A 27,839-nucleotide genomic window follows, 5' to 3' on the forward strand; every position below is an offset into this window, starting at 1 on the left:
GGTACAGCCTACAATATGGGAAATTGCCGCTTTCAACAAACTGACCAGCTTAAGTAAGTACAGGAAATATCTGGATAGTTCTCTAGACAGTAACCCAGTTATAAAAATGTATCTGGATAACAAGAATTCATAATAAAGGCACCTTTGAGAAATATAGTAGCCTACCATTTACAAAAGTTGGGGTATACCTAGTCTAGGCTAGCCTGTAACATGGTCCAGGGAGGTTAGATTTGCCAAAAATTCTATTTAAACTCTATTTAAAACCGTGCTTATTAGTATTGTAGCATATTTACACATAACATATTTAAATAAATATTATGACAAATTAATTGGCCTACCTTTTCGAAGAATTGACGGACCTTCATGGTGATTTGCGCTGTACTCCAAGGCCTGGGAAGAGATAGATGGTTTTATATATATATAAAAAAATCGGCCATATTAATTTTAACTACGAACTGTTAATTGACTGTGATAATGTCAAAACGTGCACTTCTATCAACTGATAAAATGAAGTTCAGGGAATCTGTGTACTACACACCTTACACTTCTACTTCTTGGCTTTTAATGTGCATAAGAAATGTAACACAATGTGTTTTGATGGAGAATGTGAGATGTCGAGGTTCTTAGGGAAAACTAAATTAAATCAAAACAAGGAGCAAAAGCGTGCGTGACTGGTAATGACAGATTAATGCTGTCTATATAGTAAAGAGATTAGTTAGATGTCTGAATGAGACATATCCGGTGAAGCAGGAAAGAAAGAAATAAGTGAACATGGTCTAGGCACAGGAATAAGATTAATTAACAGTTTTTAATTGCGTTTGAATGTCTGCCGATCTAGTTTGAATAATTGCACAGAATGATTGTGCATCAAGACCAAGTATGTCAATGACGAGATAAAAAGAAAGATTACTACAGTGAAAGAGAATTGTGTCGTCGGTGCAGATATGTGGAGGCAACTTAACTTTTGGTGGTTTAAAGTTGAAAGGAAAAAACTCGATTATTCATCAGTACAAAGTAGAATGGAAAGGAAATGAGAGAGATTATTGAGGTTTGGATGTAGTGACAGAAAGTACGTAAGTAGATTCACAGTCTGGTGAAAAAGATGCGTGTTTGAAAGTCCCAGGACATAAGAGGAGGGAAATCTGTAGAAGATTCTGAACATCCAAGAAGTGTGAGAGTTTGTGCAAGTTGAAGATATGTTGTGCAAATATGCCATTTGTCTGTTTAGTTATGGATAACTGATGTGATGGAAGCTGCGTGCGTTATATATACATACATGTCAGCCTATCGGAATGCCCGTTAATGATATGGAATTCACCCTGTTCTACAGAGCTTCAGACATACAACTTGACTTAAATAGATTTTTTTAGACTTAGTCCGAAATCTATATATAACAGTTTGTAGGTTTTTATGGATTTTAAGGATTTATTTAAGGAATTTACGTATTACTGAGAGAAATACCGATGGAGCATAGAAAGATTTGAAATGTATAGACCATAGATATAGATATATATGGTATAGACCTTTAGGTTAAATTGCATATTAGTACCATAACACAGGAAGATTTAAACAAAACATATAAGATATCAGGCACATAGGAAGGTGTGATTTATTACAACAATACACCAAACACTAACATTTTGCGTTAGAGCCCAATATTACTGCCGAGGCCTGTCGAACGAAAAGAAATAGGCCTATATCTGCCACCACTTCTTGGAGATAAGCCTCCTGGGTAAACAAGGACGGTGAAAACACACGTGTTACGTGACAATAGAACTCGACCGAGGATCGGTTACAACTAAGGCATCATCGTCTTGTAATCACCTCCATCGACCACATAATACGTCAGCAAAAGACTTGAGTTCTCTCTCTCTCTCTCTCTCTCTCTCTCTCTCTCTCTCTCTCTCTCTGAATTATTTCAGCACCACGGTTGCGACTAGCGATCGATAATGCGACATAAATGTTCGTACCCGGTCGTAAGTTCGTAACACATGTTATTAACTGATGACAGCATTAGGTTTAGGTTGTCATGTCTTTAGGTATCCACTGCCATTGAAATAACATGTATGATAACACAAGGTATATTGATTTTTGCGAAATCATCCATTTTGTTCTAGGCTAGTTTAACAACATCTATAGTCGATTTGCAAAACAACAAAATAACAAGCATACCAAATTGTGACTGTCTTCTTCTCGTCCAAATCGTTCAAAAGATCTTACTATTGACAAATCTTCCTGTCTTCCTTTCTTTCCCAATCATCTTCAAATGCATACATTTCCATCTGGCTGCATCTTATGCAATACTTTTTTTTAAATTCAACCTTGGATATTTTCTCTTGAATGGGGAGACAACCTTGGTTTGTTTCAGTAAAATTCTCCTTCCTCGGAATGACATTGCTTATAAACTTGTTACTCCCTGTGTTTGAAGATTTGGAAGCTAAATCTATCAGAACTGTTACCAGTTTTCCTTTTAATTACAGGCAAAACGGTATGTACTTAATCATGTGAGGACCTGATCATAAGCTTGTATTAGTCAGCCATTTTAAATGCTGAGTTTGCTATTTGGTTGCAGTTATAGGCCTAATGTTATGAGCACCTCTCTGGGATATGTCAATGACGGAGCTAGCTTTCGCATTTTCTTATGATCAGTAACTGATGACGTAGGATATCATTTTTGAATCATGCTATCTTTTTAATTCTTAGGGTACGATCTGGTGTGCCTGTCACTTATTCTCTTCCACTTTATTGGCTTTGCAACTCAGTGTCAGTCATCATTCACGTATTTTTAGTCATCATGGACATATTTTAGATGCCCGTAGCGAGATCAAGTTGGTGTTCAGCTGATTTTCAACTCCTTCCAGCTCCTTTTTCCTAAATGAAACTGTGGGTCTTGTTGCTTTTCTGACCAGATCTCGGCTAATATAGTTAGGCTTAATCAACAAACTCTGAACCAGATGACCTCGTATATTTTTTTTAATTTTGTAGGTGGGTATAACAGCATGCTGCTACACTCCATTCGATGTATATCAATAAACTTTTTGAATTTGAATTTGAATTTGAACTTCGTATATATGAAGATGCGCTTTTCTTCTATGTATAATATTGAACAAAAGGCTTTCGGCTTGACCAGTTCAACTATAACAGGGATCTTCCTTTCCCGTGTGGCAAAACAGCTTCATACACCGCATTTTACACATCGCATCCCTAGAGATATTATGAGGTGGTGACCTCTGAAGTTAACGCATTTATTTATCTTAAATACTGTTTGCTTAGATAATGTAGAACCCTCCACCTTTCTGTATGTTTCCCATTAGTTTAATATTTTATTAAGAATTTTTTTTTTTTTTATAATTTCAGAGGGGACTTCCTTTCAACCTTTTGTATAAATATGTATAAATAATGTTTCGATTGGTCTAATTGGCCATTGCTGGGTATTTAAGTATTTCGATATTTATTGTAGTTTTGACATGGTTTTATAAGACACCCGTAAGTAAAATTACATTGTATATTAATATATCATTAAGTTTCGGTCAGCTACATTATAAAAATTAGAACTTCTTGGTTACAAGAAAGGGGTCCAATGTAGCCATGAAATTTTTATTTGAAGTTGCTTTTTGTTATTTCGATTCAAGTGATAAAATGGCACTAGTTAAACAGAACTAACAACGCAATGGCAAAATACATAAAGCAGATGATTAGATCTACGGTAGGAATGACACATAATTTAAGGAAAATTCTATACCAAAATTATTAAAGATCGTGTCAATTAACTTGCTCATAGCACACCAAAAATGTCAAACTTATTGCCTGCAGTGTATAACTGAATCACGAAAGTTTGGAACGTGATAAATCCATAAATAAAGGTATAAGCCACGAAGGAGTTGTTTATTTTTCCTTCGTGGCTTATACCTTTATTTATTGCCTGCAGTATATAAAACCGGGGATAGACCTAAAAGATTAAAAAGAAAAATTGAAAAATGGTATCGTAGATTTGCAGGATATTAAGAACATAGCAACAACTCTTTACAATCTGTCTATAGTATATATATAATGAAATGTCTGTAACTTTATAAAAAAAAAAAAACATTATTTTTTCCCATTGTTAACAGTACCCAAGACATTGTTTATACCAAAGACCTTGGGCGATCGAGTCACGCACCAACAAACATGATGACGAATGTCAACTGCAGTGACTTGGTGTTATGTTATCGGCAAAGCAATATAATCGTTACTGGAAACTGCAACCATTACCGTATGATTGCAGTTGGAACTTCGCCGTACCTTCACGTACATAACATGAATAGCATTGCATATGAAATAGATGAAGGAAGACGGCCTTGTTCTGTGGATAATCTTGAATAAATTAAAGAACAAACAGTCAGGAAATGGCGCAACTTTTCCTTCTATTGTCGCTGGTATTTGGGACGTGGAAGGATTGTTTTTCTGAAAATAATAAGACGTCAGTAAAGTCTGTAATTCTTATCGTAAAATAATCATGATAACACAATTTGAAAGCTTATATTTGTTAGATTTGATTACAGAATAAACAAAAGTTAATTTAAAAATTATGGCGCAACATTGAGCGTCAGGAAAGCGTCATCGTTATTTCGGAAAATTATAAAACCCCAAATAAATAATTTTATTTATATCGTAAAATACGCAAATAACATGAACTGAAAACTTGAATTTGGCAGAATATATTACCCAAGTAGCTAAAGAAAAATAATAGTAAAATGAAAAAGTGAAAGCTTGAACTGACAAGAATAGGTCACAGAACAAGCAAAAAAAATAAAATCGTAGTAAGTCTAAATGAACCAGAAAAGCTTTGTATTTCCTACAATAGATTTCAGAATAAGCAAAAAGAACAAATAAACGTAAATTTTGACGATGAAGTCATTTGAAATCTCGACCAGAATACCGAAGTATGCCCTTTTGTGGAAGTTTTTATGTCTATGCCATTTTCTGTGACGGCATATTTAGGGTGACCTCACTCACTGTGTCAGGTGTCAGCTGATCGTTTGTCAACAAATAGATGTCAGGTCAAGGGAAGGGGAGGCAGCGCTGCTGACGTGATTTGCTGGAAGAACCGACAAAACCAGGTCAGTCCTTCGAAGGAATTTTCGCCAATTTATTCTTTTACCCTAATGTCTTTTAAAGTGAAAGGAGAAAGTAGGGATCTAGTCTAGTATAGGCCTACCGGTTTTGTAAAGGGTATTTTGGGTATAGAATACCCGCTGGCTTTTGTTTCTTAATAGGCCTATGATAATTCTTTCAATTTTTGCCTTTAATTTTGCCATATATTGACATAGTAGCTCGTAAACCAATTACTAGTAAATTAGATTGCTGTATCTCCTGATAGGCCTAGGCTTTGATTAGACCGTCGTTTGCTAGACCTAGCCTAGGCCTATAGCATCCGTTACCAGGACTAAAGGCTTCATAGACCGTTTCCAGATCAAAGGGATTCGTTTAATTAGGCTAAATAACGTAAACTCTCCAGGCTAGTTATTCCTAATAAAAGGTCAGTAGGCAGACTTGCTTAGGTTACCCAGGCCTAGGCTAGCAATGTTCTACCGTCTTCCAAAGTGACACTGACTAGGCCTATGAAGGTGGTTTTCCCAAAGTTGGCTTTTACCGAAGCGGATTAAATTGCCACGCCTTGCTTTGCATACCGTATTGCAAGGTACTTTAACTACTTTTCCGTCGTTTGGTTTTAGGAAAATCAATCATCTACTAGGCCTAATTAGTGTTTTACCTGAAAGCGTAATCTGACGGTACAACTGTACAATAGTTGCGCAGCCTGGTTCCAGCCATTCGCTGGCTCGGACACGTCACCTCCTTTATTGCAGTTGTCCTCCCAAGCCATGTGAGGGCATGTAACCCTAAATAAGGTTAGGTAGGTAATATCTGGTTAGTTCAGGACCTGGCATAATAGGGAAGGAGGAACCTGTCCCAGTTGTTGAGTGGCTGGAATCAGGCTACGCAACTATTCTATAAAGTTTGACCAATCTGACTTAATCGAATTCATGCATTACATATTTGATATTTTCAGCCTAGGCTATTCTTGCTTTGGCACTTCTTGCCGCTCACAACAGATCGTCTAGCTCTCACATGTCCTTCCAGTCCAACCACCTGGTTGATCTATGTATATAGGCCTACTGGAATGTGTCACTATTGATATACATGTACTTTAATAGATGTTGTTATTTGAAGTTAAAACAGATTTTTCCTTTTTTAAGAATTTGCCGTCTTTGCGCTCATGTGATGTAAAATGAACTTGTAATGTGTCATTTCTTTTCCTAGAACCTAAACCTATGCATCCAAAAGCTAAGAGAGAGTAATGTTAGGTAATAATTGTTATAAATGCCAATCTTGGCCACGGGAAACCTATCTATAACCCTGTCTTTAATAACTAAGAACTCTTGCCGTTAGTAACCAAGAACATGCGCCATCAATAGCGGATGAATAAGATTTTGCATACAGTATATGGTCAATTTCATATTGATGCAGTATTGGGTACTCTTACTTGATGAAAATCATATTGCAAGTTGTAGTAAGGAAGTCAAAGCTTATAATAATTGAAAATATACCCAGTAACTGATATCATATATACTACATACTGTAATTTTTCATACTTTTTTTAACTCAAAATTCAAAAGGATTATAAAACTATACACTACTACTTCCATCATCCAAGCACTAAAGCCATTTATTACGCTGGATATCTGTCTATGACCAACAGTATGATTTTCCAAAAAAGCAATGAGTCGATAAGGGAGTAAATGATATAACTTATTTTTTTTTAGAAATGATAAAAATGGGATAGTACTTGATTTCTTTGTTTTGTGTTACAAGTTTTAGATAGTATTTGATTTCTTTGTTTTGTGTTACAAGTTTTGGAATAATTTTGATCAGAGGATATGTTGTCAATCTAAATTGGCTTATTCAGGTTACGAGTTACGTTTCTTGTGTACTTTTACCTGTTAGGAAACTTAACCCTATTAAAGGATAAGGTTCTTGCCCTTGTTTCAGCTTAGGGTACATATCCTTAACCTAATCAGTGTACATACCTTACTGTGTTTTATGTCAGACCAATTAGCCTACCTGTTTCAGTATTCATTACCAACTGTACTTGGAATATTTGCATCATCGTAAGACTGAATATTGAGTCGTAATATACCAAATTTTCAAAAAAATTTATTTTTCCTAACATACGGACTTACGCTTTCATATATGGAGTACTCCGCACTTACCTAGCTTCAGCTGTTCTTGACTCATCTCTGAAAACAAAATCCTAATGCTACCTGGGTCATGTGATGTGACCTGACCCCTGACCTCCTTCTCCATCTTCTTCACAACTGTACTTGTGTTCACTTGTTTTCCAATTCGTCTCTCTCGTTTTGCGTTAATATTCGTTAACTTCTATTTTGTGTGATTAGGAGTAGGTACTACTAGTGCCCAGCATTTGCGTGACCCTGTTTAATAAGTACATTTTTTTTTTTAAACAATTATGTACTAAAGAAAACAATGGATATTCACGAATTGTCAGCTACCAGTTATTTAAACTTGAAAAGAAATAATTGACAAACATTTTGGCTTGTGACAAAAAATGTGAAAAAGTTTGTACTCCACATGGCTAGTAGTGGTAAACATTTGTCATTTGTATTTAGTATTAATTAAAGTATCCTTCTTATTTAAATATTTTAACTTTGTTTCCAGGATGTCTCACCGAGATTTTTCTCACTTAGAGCCAGGGGCGCGAATTAAGCAATTGTGCACTCAGGGAAATGATGTAGTTGTTGACCCCAACATACCACTTAGAAGGTAGGTTTAATTTGGCATGTTGACTTTAAGGGAGGTGATTGTGAAGCCTAGGAATCAGTAACCTTGGCCATAGGTTTTTGAGAAGGATTCTGATTAGATTTAATAAACTGTGTAACATGAACTCTTTACAATAGATGGATCCTTATGTATAAAACTATAAAAGAAATTTATTGGGTTCAGTGATATGTTCCCATACGGGCACCATTCTTTGGCTCTTCTTGTTGCCTTTACTTGGCTACTGTATTTAAGTCTATAAATTTCAAGATATATTTATTTTGATATCCAGATGTGTGTTTTTTTAATGCTAATGTTCATACATTGGATATGCTGTATGCTATATATAGTATATGTATTTACTTAATGTATACATGAAATTTCCTTTTTGCAAAAGTTTTCAACATTGATTTTTCAGGTATTTTAGATCGGGGCTGGAAATGGTTCGCATGGCAAACGTTTATGCCGATGAAGGCTGCTTTGAGAGTGCTTTTATCTTGTATATGAAGTTCATGACGTAAGTATAATGAGAGTAAGCAGTTTGCTTGTGTTTTATTCAGTTAGGTGTTCTGAAAAGTCATATGTGAATGAGAATTATGTTTTAGTCTAAAATGAAATTAGTCTCCTTTACAAAGGGACAAAGTTTTTATCACAATAATAGTATTATCACCTTGAAGCGCAAGACATGGTAACGTGTCTCAGTTACAAATGCCCAAAGTGGTGATGTTGGAATACAGTAGATCTGTTGAAATTTGTAAATCTGATGATTTTAATATACCTTATTTTTTATTATGTGACATTTTTAATTGCTAATGATGCTAAACTATAATTTAATAGTTCTTAAAGGGAAATTTGTTGTGATTTACATTTGAACTGCTCTGTTGAGGCTGTGTTTGGAATTTACTGTATTAACAGAGAGGAAGCAGGAGACAAAGGTTTATGAGTATTTTAGATGAGGATAAGATTATTAATGTGAAGAGGAGGGGAGTCTAGAGGTAGTTGATAAGGGCTAGGAGGAAGAGTTGGAAGAAATTAAATTATTATGGGAACAAAGAGATGAAATTAGTGTAACAGAAAAGTAGATAAGGAAAATAGGAAAGATCAAAATAATCAAAGTGTATGAATGATAAAAATAGAGACATCAGAGTTTTAAAAAAATGAAAATAACATAGTGCAGGAGATAGTACATACAGTACCACAAATTTAAGCTAAATGAAGAGAATGATTAAAACTAGGAGGATGTTGGTATGACAAACAAATAAATGGAGTTAGACATCTGAAAAGATTAGTAGTGCCCTGCAGGAGATCACAAAATACTCCAGAGCCATTACTCCATAAAGGAGTAGTACCACAATCTTAGCATTCGTAGATGATGATATTCACTGAAGTTTTTTGCATTTCCCTGTCAGCCCATAGCCATAGGACATTTTGTTTTACTTTTCAACTGGTCCCTTTTATGTTTCCCCACCTAGCTGTCCATCTTCTTTATCCTGACCTTACTCCAATTTTTCTCCTCATTGATATCCCTTAACGTAAGCCCTATAGAAATATCGATGCGACTCAGTTTTCAAGTTGAACTACTTGATGATAAGGATAAGATCAAAGGCCTTCTTGAATAATGAGTGATTTGCTAAAAACAAGCAAGAAGCCCTCATTAATTAGCAGGTTACAGTGCTGCATGTGAAGATATGGTAAAAAGCTAGATGAGACCAGGAGAGAGGGGAATGATATTGCTAAACTAATCTGCAGTATGAAAGAAAAGGCAATGCATTACATTATGAGATGTTTTGAGGAATCAAAATGCTGGAACATCTTACAAAAGTTTTGAAGTATGTGTTAGAGGACAGGAAGTGAATATGTACAGGTTAAGGTTAACAGTTGTGAGTTTAGCGTCATGTCAAGGAAATCAATACCTGAGGCGCTTTTTAAAATGAGGCAACTACAGTAGGAATACATTGTGAAAAGGGAAAGGTTATTTGTGGATGTTGAGCATTAGAAAAATGAGGCTACCAGAAAGATTAATTGAGTTAACGATAGTAGAATAAGATTAGTATCTAGAGTGAAGACTGTCAGATACGTATGCCAAGAATTTGAGGAATATTCAAAGGGAAACCTGTTACTGCTTTATTCTATGTGGATAACCTGTGAGGTTTGTATATTGGCAGTGAAGTAATGCTTTTCTCAGCGCAGATTTGGAAACATCCATAGAAAATGGAACTTTTGAAGAGGTGTAATTACAGAATACTGAGATTCACAGATGGAATGTACATTGAAGGGAGTTGCTGATAGGTAGTGTCAAGAGGTTAAAATAAATAAGATCTCAAAGATTGGGTTGCGTTTCATATGTATCGAGGAGAATAGTTTTATATACTGTAGGTAAGTGGCAGGATGAAGACCACATCCTGTTTAAATATTTTGACCAGATGGAAATTTAAATCTGATATTTAGATTAGATAATGAATAGTTGTAAATATTGACATGTAGTATTGTGAAAAAGATTCTGTCATTTTTATATTATCGAACATGATGGTGTTTAGTAGCTAAAGGCTTGATGAAAATTTGTACCATTATTTTCGTTTACTACATTTCATGTTAAAATATTTTTGGTGCTTATGGAAAAAATATTGTTCTTATTTTCAGGCTGTTTTTGGAGAAAATTCGAAGCCATCCTGATTTCTCAGGACACTCATCCATTGATAAAACTAATAATACAAAAAAACTGAAGGTGAGTATTAACACTATAGTAAAATTAGTACTGTACGTACTGTACATTAGTTTTTCTTGTTAGATATCATAAAATCCCTGAACACAGTAGGTTCTGAAATGATTGTTTTGTTGCAACACCCAAGCTTCAACTGCAATGCAAGCCAGTAGAGAATCAGGAGGGTTCAGTAATAATTAATAAATGGAAACATTTGTATTAAAGTTGTTTACTAGTCTACTTTTAGCCATGAACATTTTTACTTATCACATACATGCAATTGAATGTTTAAAAAGTAGGGCCCTCTTAATGTCAAACAAAAATACAATATGTTATTTAGTTGGCAAGTCAGAGTAAATATTTTGGCAAAGGGAGGGCTTAGATTAATACAGTTTTTTTTTTTTTTTTGTTTTAATATTTTACACTTTTTGAAGTGCAAATTTTAAAGTTATGACTATTAAAGGTACCCATTTTTTTTTTTACTGTTTTAGCTTGTGTACTTTGAACTTTATATCATGAAAACACTTAGCTTTGCATTAAGGACTAAAATATTCCATCATTTTGTAAGTTTGTTTGCAGTTTTCAAGGAATTATTCTGTGAGACTGTTTATTCAAAGCACTTTGTTTTCAAAAATGTTGCTTACACTATTTACTGCTCTGATCACAGAAGATATTGTGTATTAATAGATTCTTCTTGTATTTACAGGAGATTTTACCAAAAGCTGAGAATTTGAAGACTCTGTTAAGAGAAAAATATCAGCAAGAATATAATGTTATTGTGAAAGAGCAGGTATGCTATTGCTGGGATATGTTCTCAACTAAGCTGTAGTTTGTAGAATTGTAAATGAGTTAGGTCATAAAGGCCTCGCAGAAGGCTCATTGCAAACAATACCTCTCCATGGAGATGCACATTCAGTGAATTTTAAAAGTTATACTGATGTCTTCTTAAAATACAAGAGTTAAAGGAATATACATTTCAAGATATATTATCAACAGAAACGACTTGAAGAGGAACTAAAAGCCAAACAGTTAGAACAGCAGCGTCAGGCTCAGGAGGAGGAGAGGCGGCGGCAGCAGTTAGAAGAAGAGAACCAGAGGCGAAAAGAAATAAGGGATGAAGAGAAGAGAATAAAAGATTTGCAGTCCTTCCACCACAATCATCCAAAAAATGCCTGGTCAGATACCCCTCCTGAGTAAGTAGCTTGTTAATGCACCATGTGAAGGGGTAATCGTTAGTGAATGCACTGCCTTTGAGTTAAATGGCAAATTGCAAAAACTGTTTGCCATTCACTTGCTAGATGCTCAAAATTTGCAAATTCCCTTCGATTTTGTTTTTTAATTTAGTTTTTATTTCCCCAACAGTTACAATTCACTGGGTAGTTTGATCTATCCAACCTCTGCACTGACCATTAGTGATGGAAGTCCTACAAACAGGCCTAGTGCTCCTTTGGATGACTTCAGTTCACCCACCACCTCACCCATAAGTCCATCAAGCAATATTCAATCTTTACCTTCCATACCATCAAGGGAATTGAAACCTCTGCATCCCGGGTAAACAAAATCGTGCAAAGTCAAATTGTAGATGTTGATAGTGTAAAGCATCTTTTGGATATAACTGAAGAAAAGGAATGTATTGTTATGATAGTTAATGTTTTTTATTAATTTATCATTATTGATAATACAGAGTACAGGCAGTCCCCGGTTAATGGCGATCCGGTTTTATGGTGCAAAACCAGTGATTTATGGCGCCATAACGGGCAAGTTTCGGTTATCGGCAGCTTGGTGTCAATAATAGAGTTATGGTGCCATAACATATCTAACAGAGGCGCCATTAACCGAAATTTGGCGCCATAAGTGCCATAAATCAATGAGTTTCAGTTAACGATGGTTTTCGCTTATCAGCACCCTGCCAAGAATGGAACCCCCGCCGATAACTGGGGACTGCCTGTAGTATGTTGAATTTAACCAGATTTTGTTCATACGTTGAACAAACCTTCGGTCTTAACAATAGGATAATCTAATGGCGCTAGTTGGAAACCAGTTAAAAACAATCAAAGATTGTAAAACAAGGAATCTGTGGCATCTGGCAACTCGTGCATATACGAGGCGGATGTTTGGTCATCTACCAAGCTCGGACCCCCGCGATATGCCAGTCTTTCTCTTACCACCTTGGAGAGCGGAGTTTCACTTCACTCTCCTTTTCCAAGCTGATTTTTTTATTGTAGCCTGTGCTTTATTTTTTTTTTATTCGGCCCAGAAGTTCTGTGGACGTCAGCGTTCTTTAGACATGCCTTCCTTGTTTGCCGTGTTGACCTTCCTTGGGACAGATGCTTTTGCAGTAGCTACGACTTTTCCTCTGCATCGGCATCGCTTGCGTTATGTGTGATAGGCTGGCCTGTCTCCTAAGGGAGTGTTGCCCCTTCAGAGAGACAGGACCCCTTACTGTGGTTTAGTGTTTTACATTTGTTTTTTAAGATAATTTGGAAATATTTATATTAACATTTATGTTTTTATGTATCTTTTCACACATGTCTGGGAACTTTGTGATGTTTTAGTCTTTCAGAATGTGTGTGTTTTGGGATGTTCGGGACGAATTTTAATGGCGGACGATTGCGATCTTCCCTTCTACTTGCAGGGCCAGTTGTGATTATTGTCTCGTCTCTTTCCGCCATTTTAGTAGGAGTGGGGCATGGGCAGTACAGCTCTCTTCCGTCTTTCCATCCATCCTCACATATTATAATTATTCATAAGCCTCCCCCAGGAATTTCAGGGTGTCCTTGGTGATTCCCCTGTGCACATAGGCAGAGTGGTTCCCAGAACGACTATATCTTCTGTCAGCAGTTCTGAGAGAAATCCTGCATGGGCCCTTCCTTGCCAGCCTCATGTGGAAATGTTCCACCAGGCAGTAAAATCTCTGTTGCTTCACGGCCGGAGACTGTCGAGTATCTCCTGAAAGCGAGAACGTTTTCTTGCAAAGCAGCAGACCAGATGCCTAGCTATCTCAGGAGATCTCCGTCAGCAGTTTACCAAGGCAAGCGAGCCACCTACTGTGGTTGGGTTCGTCGACAGCTTTTCTCTCCACTCCGAATTTCGGTGAGCTGTCATTAGATTTCCTTTTCTTTCACAGAAATGAAAAGGTCTTTCCATCTCAGCTTTCAGGATCTGCAAGGGCCAACTTCGGGTTGATCCTGCTCCTTGAAGGCTCGGACATCTCTCCATCCTGGGAATTAATGGTGTTGTTTTGGAGTGTTAATGTTTAATAAATGTCATAGTGAATCAACAGGATTTTATAATAATTTAAGAAGTCTCGACAAGATACAATGGTTTTATTTTACTGTTCTCTAACTGTGTTTTGTAACCTAAAATTTGATTGTTATTGAAGAATGAAGTTTACTCGCTAGCCTGTAAGGCAGTTTTTTAATAAAAAATGACAAAAATTTTCTCGCATCCAGTAGACCTATTTCACAAATGGGACACTGGTTGTCAAAGTTATGGGGCCTATATTTATGCTATTTAATACATTTTCAGTAACTACATGATTCTTGAATCGTATAGTGTAAGAGTAATACAAGGTATGTTTTTAGGAAGCATTAAAATTAAGCATTTTATTGTAGTGTCTTACCGAACAATTATAGAGCCGTGATTTCCACGAGCGGCAGGATACTAAATTCAAATTTAGCGCGTCGGCGTCGCCAACACTGGTGGTGATGACGTCATCTCCCTCCACTCGCGGGAGAACCAGGTACAACTGCCCAGGGGTGAATCCAATTCTTTTCCTGCCGGCGTCCGGTGAACATCGGTGGTCGGTGCGGTTGGATGACTTTGCTTCGCTTTTTTTTCTTGTGAAATTGATCTTCGGAATTGGTGAAGTACTCTTTTTTGGCGTGTTGTTATTTTGCTTTTTATTTAGGCGTTGCCATGTCGGATTCTAGTCCGTCGGGAGTTAGGTTTTGCATCTCAGGATGTAAAACTAGATTATCCAAGTTTAGAATATGATTCTCACACTAATGTGTTAAGTGTAGGGGACAGTTTGTTCAGCAGATCGAACATGTAACGAGTGTAGTGATTGGACTGATTCTCATGGAAGTTTTTTAGTTCATACTCGGAGAAATTAGCTAAAGACAGAATTAGAAAGAGCGCTTAGGGAAAGTAGACTTAGCTACTTCGTCTTGCGATGCTTCTGTTTCCTTCGTTTCTCCTCAAATTGTTATGTCTCCTTTAACTACACCTCCTATTCCTCCTACTAATCCCGCTTCTCCGGCTTCCCGTGTAGTTTCTTCCGACACCATTGCCAGTCTGGAATAGAGGCTAGATCAGAAATTTTCGGTACTAGCGAATACGGTTTTGCAACTTGGTAATTCAGTTAAGACATTTTTGGAGAAAGCGCGGCTTCAGGTAAGAGTGTAGTTTGAGGGTGCGTCTGTCTGTCCTGACACGTCTCCTAGACAAAGGTCACTGTCCAGCTCCCCCGCACCGGGGAGAAGACATACCGGAAGTCCAAGGGAGTCGATCGGTATTTGCCCACAGACAGGCGCCTCTCTTGTTGAGCCTGTTGCGCCTCAACAGGGCTCGGTTAAGCGTTGGAAAGGTGTTGCGGTCAGACGCCTTTCGAATGATTCAAGCGATTCGTCTCCGGTCGCGCGGCGCTCTTGGCGAGATTCGACCGTTTTCGCGTCCCTTAAAAGAGGCGTTCAGGCGCCGATTCTTCGCCTCCTCCAGTCAAGCGGTATAAGGAGCCTGAGAGTAGGGTTGCGCCGCGGCCATTAGCGGCTCGTTCGTCGCCTCAATCTGTGCCTTTTTCGGCTCCATCTACTAGTAGAGATTGTGGTTTTAGCGCTGTAGCTAGCAGTTCTAAGGGTGTTTCTTTAGGCGCTTTTTTCGTCTGTTACGCCTGATGCGCCTGTTTCGCCTCGAATTTCGGCGGCTCCGAGCGAGGCGCAAGTAGTTTTTTCCGCCTCCTGCTGAACATTTAGGCTCTTCCAAGCCTACGTTAACTGTTTTTGATTCGTCTCTGGCGCCTTTGCGCAAGCAGTTAGAGATGTTAACCAACTGGATGAATGATCCAAGGGTGGTTCGAAACCTTCAGATCCGGTTGTAGTTCCGTCTACTTCTTCGGCGGTATCGGAGAATGAAGAAGAAGTAGAGGAGGAGGATCACATCAACCTCTCGTGTTATTCACGTCTCCTTAGATTTCTTCTGGTATCTTATCCAGATTATTTTGAGAAAGCGGCCCCTGCGCTCCCCAACTTCGACTTTTTTGATGAGGAGGAAAACTTCAGACCCTCCCTCCTCCCAAAACTTGTTCTATCTAAAGCGGTTAGACATTCGTTGAAAGAGACGGAGAAATGGATGTCTATGAAAAGAGACTTAGGGAAGGCTCTTTTTGCTTACCCTCCCTCTAAGTTGCTTCGTAAGAGGTATAGGTTTTATGTAACTGGGGAAGCTCCTTCTCTGGGAGTTTCCTGCCTCCCTCCCAGGGAGACTTCTCCAGTTTAATCGACTCCTCTAGAAGATCTGCTTTCGCCGCAGCGAAAGTTTTCTTTACAGCGCCTGAGTTGGACCACGTTGTAAGAATCAATTTAAACTTTTGGAAGTCTTTAGCTTCCTTGATTGGACTATTGGCGCTTTAGCGGCCAAGATCGAAGACTGTCCTTCTCTTTCTCAGGAGTTAGCGGAGGATTGGATTGGTGTTTCTGTCCTGTGCGGACAAATCCATTAGGGATGGATGTGATGAGTTAGCTTCGCTCATCGCCTTTGGTACCCTTAAGAAAAGGCAACTTTGGTGCTCCTTTGCTTCTAAAAGGGTTACGTCCCAACAGAAGTCTGCTCTCTTGTTTTTTGCTCCTTTGTGAAAGATAACCTCTTTCCAGAACGATGTAGTGTTGTCAATTTCGTCTGCGCTAGATAAGAAATCTACTTCGGAGTTTACTGGCACAGTCTACTAAGAGACCTAAAGCTCCTGTGGAGACTGTTCCTTCGGTTTCTCCTCTGACCCAAGCGCCTTTTCGAGGGAGAAAACCCAAGCGCTTCTTTCGGCCGAAGTCGAATTTGCGACCTCAGTCTAAGGCCTCGGCCAAGGTTAACAAACCTTCCAAATGAAAGCTCGGTTCTTCATTGCACCAGTGGAGCCAGGCTGGCGCTGTTTTGGGAGGAATGGGAAACAGAGGAGCAGAAGCCTGGGTAGTGCAAGTACTCAAGTTCGGCTATCGTATTCCATCTCGTTTCACCTCCCTCGCTCTCACCTGTGCCAATTCATTCCAGGCATACTCTCCGGGCTCAGACAAATTTCTGGCGCTAGCCGCAGAAGTGGAAGCGCTTGTTCTCAAAGAAGCGATAGAACAGATAGAAGGGGATTTTCCTCCAGGCTTTTACAATCGCCTTTTTTGTAGTTCCCAAGTCATCAGGGGGCTGGAGGCCGTTTTGGATGTGAGCGCCCGGAACTTGCATGTCAGAAAACAAAATTTCATATGGAGACCACTCGGTCCGGTCCGGTTCTGGAGTCCATCAGACAGGGGGATTGGATGGTCTCTCTGGACATGCAAGACGCTTATTTTCACATTCCGATACATCGCGAATCTCGGAAGTACCTGAGGTTCATGTTCGAAGGCAAGGTGTTTCAGTTTCGGGCGCTTTGATTCGGACTAGCGACCGCTCTCTCAAGTTTTCACCAGGGTTCTATCCCCGATAGGAAGCTGGCTGCACATATTAGGAGTAAGAATCCTCTATCTGGACGATTGGCTTCTCCGGTCGGAATCAGAGAGTCGGTGCATGAAGGACCTTGGAACAACTCTGGATCTTGCCAGAAAGTTAGGAATTCTGGTCAACAAACAGAAGTCCAGTTGGTTCCATCTCAGAGCATCCTTTATTTGGGGATGATTCTGAATGCTCAAGTTTTTCGGGCTTTTCTGTCCCCGAAGAGGGTTCAAGGCTGTCTGGAGACAGTTCAGGAGTTCTTGGACAAAAAGGTAAGTTCTGCCAATCAGTGGATGAGGCTCCTGGGCAAATTGACGTCAGTGGAGAAATTTGTGACGTTGGAAGACTGCACATGAGACCTCTGCAGTTTCCTGAGAGCCTCTTGGTGCAGGAAGACACAACCAGACTCGATTTCCTTTCCTGTCACAGATCAAATAAAAGAGGACCTAAGGTGGTGGCTCTCTCGAGCAAGGTTGGAAGAAGGGTTAGATTTACGACCCATCCTCCCGAACCTACAGTTCTTTTCCGACGCATCGAACACAGGTTGGGGAGCCCTACTGGGAAATCAACGGACTTCAGGAGCTTGGTCGGAGAGGAAGAAGAAGTTCCACATAAATGTAAAGGAACTGTTAGCAATTTTCTTGGGGCTCAGACAGTTTCGGAGCTTAGTAGAAGGTCGAGTAGTGGCAGTGCATTCCGACAACTCCACGGCTCTCTCGTACGTGCGGAAACAGGGGGGGACTCAGTCTTTCTCTCTGTACGAAGTAGCCAAGGATCTCCTCCTGTGGTCAAACGAAGCGAAAGTTCAGCTAGTCCCGAGATTTGTTCCGGGAAAGATGAACGTCCTGGCGGACGAGTTAAGTCGTCACAGCAAGTGTTACCTCTGGAGTGGACTTTGGACAACAAGATTTGTCAGAGACTTTGGTGCGCCATTTGGGGACGACCGTCAATAGACCTGTTCGCGACATCAAGGAACACAAGTCCGTCTTCCTCTCTTTTGTTCGCCAGTCCCAGATCCTCTAGCTTGGTCGGTGGACGCAATGCTGTTGGATTGGTGGGTCTGGAAGCTTATGCATTCCCTCCGTTCGTCTAATAAGAGAGGTGCTGAACAGTTCATGTCGCACAGCAATGTAACGCTAACGTTAATCGCTCCCTTTTGGCCCAGGAAAGAGTGGTTCCCGGACCTTCTCCAGTTGTTAGTAGACTTCCCCAGACTTCTTCCTCCAGAGAAGTGGCTTCTCAAACAACCTCACTTCAAGAGGTTCCACCAAAAAACTTGTCCGCTCTAGCTCTGACAGGGTTCAGACTGTCCGGAATCTTGTCAGAGCGAAAGGATTTTCAAGAAGAGCTGCAGAAGCTATCGCTCGTTGTAGGAGAGAGTCTTCTAACAAACTCTATCAAGGGAAGTGGAGAATCTTCAGAGAGTGGTGTAGAAGTGCTAAAGTCTCTACTTCTGCGACCTCTTTAACAGAAATAGCAGATTTTCTTCTATTTCTTAGGAACTCTAAGAAACTGGCTCCTTCGACGATCAGAGGATATAGAGCCATGCTCTCTTCGGTTTTTTCGACATCGAGTTTGGATATTTCCTCCAATTCAGATCTGTCGGACCTCATTAGGTCTTTCGAAACCACTAAGCTCCGCAAGATACAGTGGCTTGGAACTTAGATGTGGTGCTTAAGTTCCTCATGGGGCCACCGTTTGAGCCTTTGAAGTCGGCTTCACTCAGGAACTTGACTAAGAAGGCATCTCTTATTGCACTAGCTTCTGCTAAGCGTGAGCGAATTGCACGCTATAGACAAAAGAGTCGGTTTCTCTCAAGGCAATGCTGTATTTTCGGTATCTTTGACCTTTCTAGCCAAAAATGAGAATCCTTCTAATCCTTGGCCGAGGAGTTTTTGTGGTAAGGAACTTATCTGATTTGGTTGGACATGAGGAGGAGGAAAGGCTCTTATGTCCAGTCAGGGCTATTAAGCAGTATCTGTTTGCCACTAAGGTATTAGAGGACAATCTTTTAAGCTCTGGACCTCGGTTCAAAATCCCTCTCGTCCTCTTTCTAAGAATGCTATATCGTTCTTTATTAGAGAGCTTATCAGGGAAGCTCACTCGCAGTACGAGAACGACAATCTTCCGTTCTGAGAGTTAAAGCTCACGAGGTTAGAGCAGTGGCAACTTCTTTAGCATTCAGAAAGAATTTATCTTTAGCTTCGATTCTTCAGAGCACGTTCTGGAGATCGAATTCGGTTTTTGCGAGTCATTATCTCAAAGAGATAGAAACGGTTTTCGAGAATTGTAAAACGTTAGGTCCGGTGGCGGTTTCTGGCATGGTGTTGGGAGAAACGGCACAGGGGTCGTCACCTCTATTGCTAACTTTTCACCTTGAATAGGTTGTCGAGTTCAAGGGAAGCTGGGGGTACTGAGTACCTGGGATACTCACCAGTCTGTTAGGTCAGATTTTACTTTTTTTAATGGTTGGGTATATATGTTTTTAAATCTGGTGTTGGTGACAAATGTTTTGTATGATTGAATTTCTGGTCTTAGCCCAGGGCAAGGGCAATCTTTGTTGTTACTATCCTCCGTCAGTCAGCCTTGACTCGCTTGAACTACGAAGGATTCCACTCCTGTAGAGGCTAACTTTGGTCAAATTCCAATTCCTCTACAATAGTAAGAAGAGCACCGACCAGAGGCAGTAACAGTCTGCTGTAGCTCTCTTACAAGGTAAGGTACAAAAACAGACACCTTGAGTGTTTACTGGTATTGCAATAAATGTAACCATTTAAAAATACTAGTGGTCCACTGAATCCCACCTTCCCATAAATGTGTAATCAGCTCTATAATTGTTCGGTAAGACACTACAATAAAAATGAAATTTTCATTATTAAAATGAAGTTTTATTGTATACTTACCGAACAATTATGATTATACCCCACCCTCCTCCCCTTAGGTGGACGGACGGGCAGAAAGAATTGGATTCACCTGGGCAGTTGTACCTGGTTCTCCCCGCGAGTGGAGGGAGATGACGTCATCACCACCAGTGTTGGCGACGCCGACGCGCTAAATTTGAATTTAGTATCCTGCCGCTCGTGGAAATCACGGCTCTATAATTGTTCGGTAAGTATACATATTAAAGTTCATTCTTTATGTGCATTTTGCCTTCTAATAAACAGTCTTTGTTTTTCCAGCATTCCAGAAGTGGATCGAAGTAACAAACCAACATCATTATTAAGCGCCACAGGTGGCAAGAAGAGTGGTGGATTACGGGAGGTGGTAGTTCCAGTCGATTTAATGTCCAACTTTATGAATTTAGCACAAGCAAATACGTTGCGAAATATTGAAACCTGTGGTGTCTTAGCTGGCAGACTGGTAAGAAGTGAAGTGTATTTTGTGCAAGACAGATGAAAAGTTCCATAGGAAATGAGAAATTGTATTGAAAAAAAAAAACAGTTAAGCAGGTGGCTTTTTCAATCTGGAAAGATTCTTCATCATTACTGTAATGGGGTGAAACAGGTTTTAGGTGAAAATATGAATTTACTGGGATATTTTTTCTATTACCAATGCTTACACCAGGTATAAAAGAGAAGATATTTATTAGTTTTTGTCTGATAAATCTATTGTTTGACTAAATTTCTGTCACCACTAATGAAACTAAAAACAAAATGAAATGCTTACACACACTATATTATATTAAGTGCTCTACATGAATGAAATTAACACCGTACCAACCCATTAGTATAATGAACTTCAAGCAATATGTTGTTCTCTTAAATTATAGACATTCAGAAAATATCCAATTATTTTCATTTTGATTTTTAATATAAGTGAAAAACTGCCAAGATTCAATCTTTTCAGATGTTAAAACAAACAAACATAGTATCAATTTGATAAATTTAACCACTGTCCTGTATGATATTATATTTTTCTTTGTGTTTTTGTTGCACATTATGTTTTGAGATATATTGTTTTCTAAAGTTCAAGCAGTTTTAAGTGTGGATTGTTGCATTGCACTATCATAAAATACAAATCAAAAGCTTCAGTTTATGGTATTTTGTGTGGGATATCATCCATAACTACAAAATTACAAGGAATTTTGATATATGTACTTAATTTTCTATAACCGTATGCTATAACTTAACTACACATTAGAACAAATTTTGCAACTGTTAGATTTTTCAATTTTCTTTAATAAAATATTGGCCTGCACCTTTAGCAGGATAACTTCCAAAAATGAGGAAAGTAAATAAATTTATTTTTTACTGAGGCTTAGTTTGGTATTACAGCAACATGTTTATGGAAGAAGTTCGCTGGATTTTACATTTGATCCGATCACTCCAGGAATCTGTAAATGAAACTTTTCATATTAGCATTGAGGAATGATTGAGAAAGGCTGTTTTGAGTTGAATGAGTTCGTCTTAACAAAGACATTGTATATTAGTGTTTTTCTATCAGAAATCAAGTTTTGAGAATCATGCACAATTTTTCCAGGCTCAAAATAAGTTGGTTTTGACACACCTCTTGGTACCCAAACAATGTGGTACCTCAGATTCTTGTACTACGCAGCAAGAGGAGGAGTTGTTTGATTATCAAGATAAATTAGATCTTATAACAATTGGGTGGATACATGTAAGTTGTAATTGTTTATAGCCATATTCCATACCTAGTTTTGTTTCAAAGAAAGATGTCACTTTTGTTTTTTGTAACCTAAATCTATTGCTGCAATTGTCTTAATTTTTTTTGTATGTGCATACAAATAATTATGATAATATCACTGCACAAACTCAGAATAATTAATTTCATAGTGGTATTGTTGTTACTGTTATATGTTGAGATATATTTTAAATTCCTTGAAATCACAGAGCTATCTTATATATGATATTGAGTTTCCATTGTTCAAGTTTTATCCATAGAAGAATAGAGTACTATTTTTGTTATATCAGTATACTACACATGTCAGGATTATGTTCCTATTACCAATATTTCAGTTGCTTAGTATTTTCAAAATCTCTTCTTCAGACTCACCCAACACAAACAGCATTTTTATCAAGTGTGGATTTGCATACTCACTGCTCTTACCAACTCATGATGCCAGAAGCAGTGGCCATTGTCTGTGCACCGAAGTATGATGAAACAGGATACTTCACTCTCACCCACAACCACGGATTAGCATTTATAGCCAATTGTCAACAGAGTGGATTTCATCCTCACCCAAAAGAACCCCCTCTATTTCAGGTTGGTTACATTTAGTATGAATTTTCTTTCCAAGGCTATAAAGCAGCATTTAGCAATGCAGATGTGGTACTAACTTAAAGTCTGTCAAATAAGTTTACAAGACTTTTGATTTATCATTCTTTTTCTTATTATCGATTTACAGTTCCATAAAAGTTTAATGACTGGGAAAAACTTGAAACATATCCTTGTTATTTCAAGGATATGTTTCTTAAATTTTATGTACAACTTTGGCTGAAAACTGGGGAATCACATGAATTACTCTTAATTGTAAGTCTATGAATAGTTACCTTTTTCTAAAATGAAATATAATGGTTTTTTAATGTTGCTGGTTTGAAAAGACAGTAAGTGCTATGTCATGTGATAAAGATTTAGCACCTCAGAAATCCAAACATGTTGTATTTAGGAAGCCTCTTTATGAAATAATTTCAACAGTATTTTTTTTATGAAAACAAAGATCATTTGTACTTTTCAGCCTCTGCTTATAAAGATTCTCTGATCCTACTCATCAGATATGTAGTACTTTTGATTTCCTTGTCTTTCAGAAAGCAGATCACGTGACGTTGGATCACAATCTCCCCATTAATGTAATTGACCTGCGGGACTCTTAAGTGAGTACTACTATCACTTGTACAGAAATATATATGGTATTTCACAGATTCATATTCGTGTTAGTCAACCATGTTGAATTGTTAAATTTTTATGTTCAAAGTTTTATGGTTTCAGATTCTATGCTCTATTGGATATAAGGTTGCTGATGATTTCTTAGGTGTAGTTTGTTTCAATGAGATTGAAAAAATGTTTACACTATCGTAAGAGTAGAGAACTTATTGTACAATATTTGCTTCATGATTTGTGAAGAATCACAAGGTGTTTTGTGCCTTGGTATTATGTTGATACCTGTTATAATGTGATAAAACCTTAGCAGATCAATTTAGAAAAGTGTGGCATACAGGTAAGCATTTTTTATTCATATGTAGTTAAAAGAAGGCATTTCTTTTCCTTAAAAATTGTAAACAGTACAGTGCCTCTCTAGTTAACAGTATAGATATATCAAGGGTTTTGTAAGCACTTGTAGTTGCTTTACATCACTAATTTTGTTGTATAAGGATGAATGAAAACAAAATTTACCTCAGTGCTGCATGTCACATCATCTTTGTACGAGTTTCGGTTTATACATGTACTATATGCTATCATCCCTTCTCTACAACATTGGTTTTAAAAACTTCATTTTTGAATTGCTCAAGAAATTGATTTCTACCTAGATGTAAAGTTAGTGAAATAAGTTTTGATATTGCTCAGAAATGTTCAAGAAAAATTGGGAGTGGACCATTCACTGTACCCTGGCAATTCTTTGTCCATCAGGTTACATTGATACATATGGGACTAGCTTTACTTGATGTGCTTTTAAAAGAAGAAGCTGCAGTTTCAGGTACATAAACTATAAATGCTTTAACAAATGTGCAGAAATATTATTTCCATGACTTACGTGATTTATATAATATTCTTTAATAAATGTAATAGTTTCTTTCTTTTTCCTTTCTTTGTTGTTTTTCCCTGTACTTTTCAGTAAGTTTGTGAAGTAAAGTAACCCATAAGTTTTGAAAGTATATTACTGGTAAATAAAATTCTGTATTTCAGTGCTTGTACAAAGTGCTGTTACTATCTTCATAATTTTTTTATATGTACCTGTATTTATACCTGTGTTTATGTTATGGATATTATTTATGTTTGGATATACAGATAAAAATGAAAGGACAAAAAAGAGTCAAGTTAATAGTTAATTCAAGGAAAAAGGTACTTGTATTAGGTCTGTATATTCCCTTTCTTATGTTATTCCACTATGGCTCTGCTCTTTCCAAGATATCATTGACTAGGATCAAAATGGCAGACTGATGGCCATTAAGGTATGTTTTTTTGTGAAAAAACTGTCCAGCCATCCCAGGCAGTATTTAGATAAAGTGGATAACAGTTAGAGGGGGCATTGACATGACCATTTACAGTGTGTACATATATGGTTATTCATTCCTCATATATCCCAGTTAAAAGTAACAGTTTCAAATAAGACATTATAGCATAGAGGATCATTTGATGGTAATTGGTATATAGCTAATTATTTCAGTGTTTGCATAGTTATGGGATTTAACCCCTCAGAAATTTATTTCAGCTTGTAGATAATTACATTTCTGATTATTTATCTTTTAAGTCAGGGCTTAGTGGATTTTTTGTGTTATCATTTTGCATTATATATACAATCTTAACTTTTTATTATTAACCAAAAATATTGTGAAAATATAAATTTTTTTATTCAAGTTTGCTAGTTTTTGATAAATGGGCTGAGAATGTCAAAGCTTATTTCTCTGATGCTTCACTCGTGCTTCATACACACATATTACAGACTGAATGGATGTTGACTGTGTTCTTGTATGCGTTATGCGATTATTCATCCATGGTGTTACGTAGAGGGTGTTCCACTCATATTATCATGGGCTTTTTAGGAAAACTGCAAAATCCGTAAGGGTACTAGTCATTTAAGTACCTTTATGTTTTAGCTAACATAGCTGCAAATGGAAAACCAATCTTAGGAGGTTTCATTTTAAAGAATTATGAAGATGTAGAGTTGCCTGGGAAGGACTTACAGTTCTACTTATGTTAACTGAAGAAAAATTTGTGTACAAGGATGTTCAGAGAAAGAAAACTTTTCCGATGTACTTCAATTTGTAAAGTGGACCAATCTCTTTAAGTGTAAGTCAACTGATTGTCATTCTTGCTTGAGAGTTTTTAGCGTTCATGAGTGCAACATTTTTTTTTTTTCTGGTAATATTACATGCAAAAAGTTTCCTTTTTCCAATTACGATTGTAATATTCAGTACTGTATATGAAAAATATTTTGTTGATGTTGCAAAGGAAGGGCTTTTTTTTCTTTTCCTGCAATATTTGGTTAGATATGAGTTTATGGAGATGGAAAAAATCAAACTGTCATGTCAAGTACTTTTTGTAACATGCTGCTCAAATATGCCTTTTCAAGTTTCTAGTGTGTGAGACAGAATGAATGCTATAAGGCTTACATCAAGTATGGAGACTGTTATGGTTTTTGTCATTTTTTACAGCTGTGTTCCTGCTTTTGCCATGTTTATCTACGTTTCATAACTGCAGCCATATTTTTATCGATTGTTTGATCTTCAAGTATGGGCAGTTAAAATGTTCTGTCATGCTCAAAAGTTACATTTAATAGTTTTGATCTAATACAGTTTATTGTCAGTTCAAGTTAAAAGTAGAATGTTTAAAAAAAATACACATTATACTACATATGAGAAAGATGATAATAGTTTAAGAGACATTATTCAATAAAACGTTTATCATCAGAACACCATTACTGTGTCAAAAATGCATTACATTAACTAGAAGAAATGCAAGTTTATTTTTAAGCAAATAATCCTTATGACAGTGGGCCTATGTAGCTCTCTATAAGACTTGCTGTCTATATCCAAGTTCCATTAAGTCATGTCTGAAATAGTATCCCATTGAATTGAAAACTAATAATACAGGAAAACAGCTGTAAAATATGAGAAAAATGTCAAAGGTGTGAAGTCAGTTAGAAAGCCATTTACTGAATAATTGGTAGATTTTTCTATTGGATTTCTTTGTTGTATTATATACTGAAAGGATTTCCAGATATGTTATAATTTTTCATTCGTTAATATGAAGTTGTATTGTATTACTCATGATGTTAAAATGTCATAAATCTATATCATGTTGCTTCTATAATTCAGTGCAAGGATTATGAAACTAAACTGCAAAACAGCTTGAGTGATTTATGAGTTTATTATATGTATTGCACTCTTGCAGGGATTGCCATTCAGTGTAGTATACATGGAAATGGGATATTTTAAAAATTAAATTTTTAAAGGAAATAAGTAATTCTATGATCTGTATGGAACTCGTTGGGAATAATTTAATGCTTTTCATAGTAATAGTTATCTGAGAACATAACATGACAGAAAATCAAGGACCTTTACATTGTTACTAAGAACCAAACAATTTCTTGGCGTAATTTTTTTTTCATTTATGATGCATCTTATAATAAAGAATTTTTTTCAGTCTAATTACTTGTGTATGACCTTATCAATTTGTGAAGTAATTTCTTGTTGAAATGATTTTATTCATATTTTTTGTTTTGTTTTTATCTCAAAGAGATTTCAATTGTGTCACCATTATGATTATGTACTCCATAAGGATGAAGCAAACTCAAGAGCTTTGCCTAAATCATTTTAGTGTTTCCTAGTTACACTACCTAGGCAGATTTGCTTAATTCGTCAGAATCTGAATTATTTTGGATGTTATGTATTTTTTTTAGGAATTAATTATATAATTTTCTTTTGTCCTCCTAAAGATTAAATGTATTCTAGGACCAGATGTCAGCTGTTTGAAATGTTATTGACTGATTGTAGGCTTCTGTGTTCTCTTGATTTAGTTTTATGATGTATAATTTTTTGCTTTTTCTGAACAGAATTTTACATTCACAAGTCATCAAGTGATAGTTTTACTGTAAAAGTCCTTATAAATTCAAAAGCAAGCTAGATCCGAGAAGATATCCTGTGAATCACATGCATCCCTATTTTGTGGAGATTAGATCCATCTGTGGTGGAAATCCTTCACCTCACCATATACTTGATGCAGATTAAATTCTTATTTCTGTGGCTTACCTTTGTCACCATAGCAAAGATTTTTAGAGCCATAGCAAGGAAGAGAGTAAAACTGGTGTGCTACCAGTGTCTCCAAAGAGAGTTCCATTTATAAACTTGTTATAACTACAGACATCTACGCTCACAAAGATTCAGAAAGTACCAATCTTTGTCATGGTTGCAGAGACATGTTGTCTCTAGTCAAGATTGAAGTTCATCTAGTGTAGCAACCTGATCCTGAACCAGATTATCCTGTGAAGAAAGTACATGATTATGTGTATGTATTCTGATGCATTTAAAAGCCACTTCAGCAGTCGACAAAGAGTTTTTCTAGTTGGAGAGAAGATAACTGGGAACATCACAAAATAAAAACCACCAAAGTTGCCATTGTGCTCAGTCTGCTCAAGATAATTTAACAGATTTGAAAATATGCTGTTGGAAAATTTATAAGGAAGTAAATCCCAAATGCTAAACTAAAATTTGCCTCAGTCTGTCCAAGCAGTGATGGAATCTTGTTACAGAAGGGATTTTGGAGTTGTACTGCATTGGCTGATGCTCCTTATAGATTGACCATCTGACTCATTGATGTCAGCCTTGTCTCCAACAGTTATCTCAATAATATTTATGCTGTGCTTAGTCTTATTCCTTCACTACTTGGATTGTGTGTACCGTTTTATTTTTCATTGAAAAATAACCCATAAAAAGCATTTATACAGTAAAATGAG

At 37.2% G+C, this 27,839-nt stretch overlaps 1 protein-coding gene across 3 annotated transcripts; it reads left to right on the forward strand.

Annotated features, from left to right (window-relative positions):
- LOC135195490 (STAM-binding protein-like) lies at positions 1-26,963 on the forward strand. Of its 3 annotated transcripts, none has more exons than XM_064221703.1 (11): positions 1-53; positions 7,717-7,821; positions 8,234-8,332; positions 10,456-10,540; positions 11,223-11,306; positions 11,513-11,709; positions 11,879-12,067; positions 20,389-20,569; positions 21,689-21,826; positions 22,217-22,432; positions 22,975-26,963. In XM_064221703.1, the coding sequence occupies exons 1-11, from the start codon at positions 16-18 to the stop codon at positions 23,038-23,040; spliced, it is 1,398 nt and encodes a 465-aa protein (XP_064077773.1). In that variant the 5' UTR covers positions 1-15; the 3' UTR covers positions 23,041-26,963. The 3 variants fall into 3 exon arrangements, with proteins under 3 accessions (XP_064077773.1, XP_064077775.1, XP_064077774.1); XM_064221704.1 differs by lacking the exon at positions 1-53 and adding an exon at positions 4,918-5,099; XM_064221705.1 differs by lacking the exon at positions 11,879-12,067.
- The last annotated feature ends 876 nt before the right edge of the window (positions 26,964-27,839 follow it).

Source organism: Macrobrachium nipponense, chromosome 16 (genome assembly GCF_015104395.2).
Source record: "Macrobrachium nipponense isolate FS-2020 chromosome 16, ASM1510439v2, whole genome shotgun sequence".
In the NCBI taxonomy this organism is placed as follows: Eukaryota; Metazoa; Arthropoda; class Malacostraca; order Decapoda; family Palaemonidae; genus Macrobrachium; species Macrobrachium nipponense.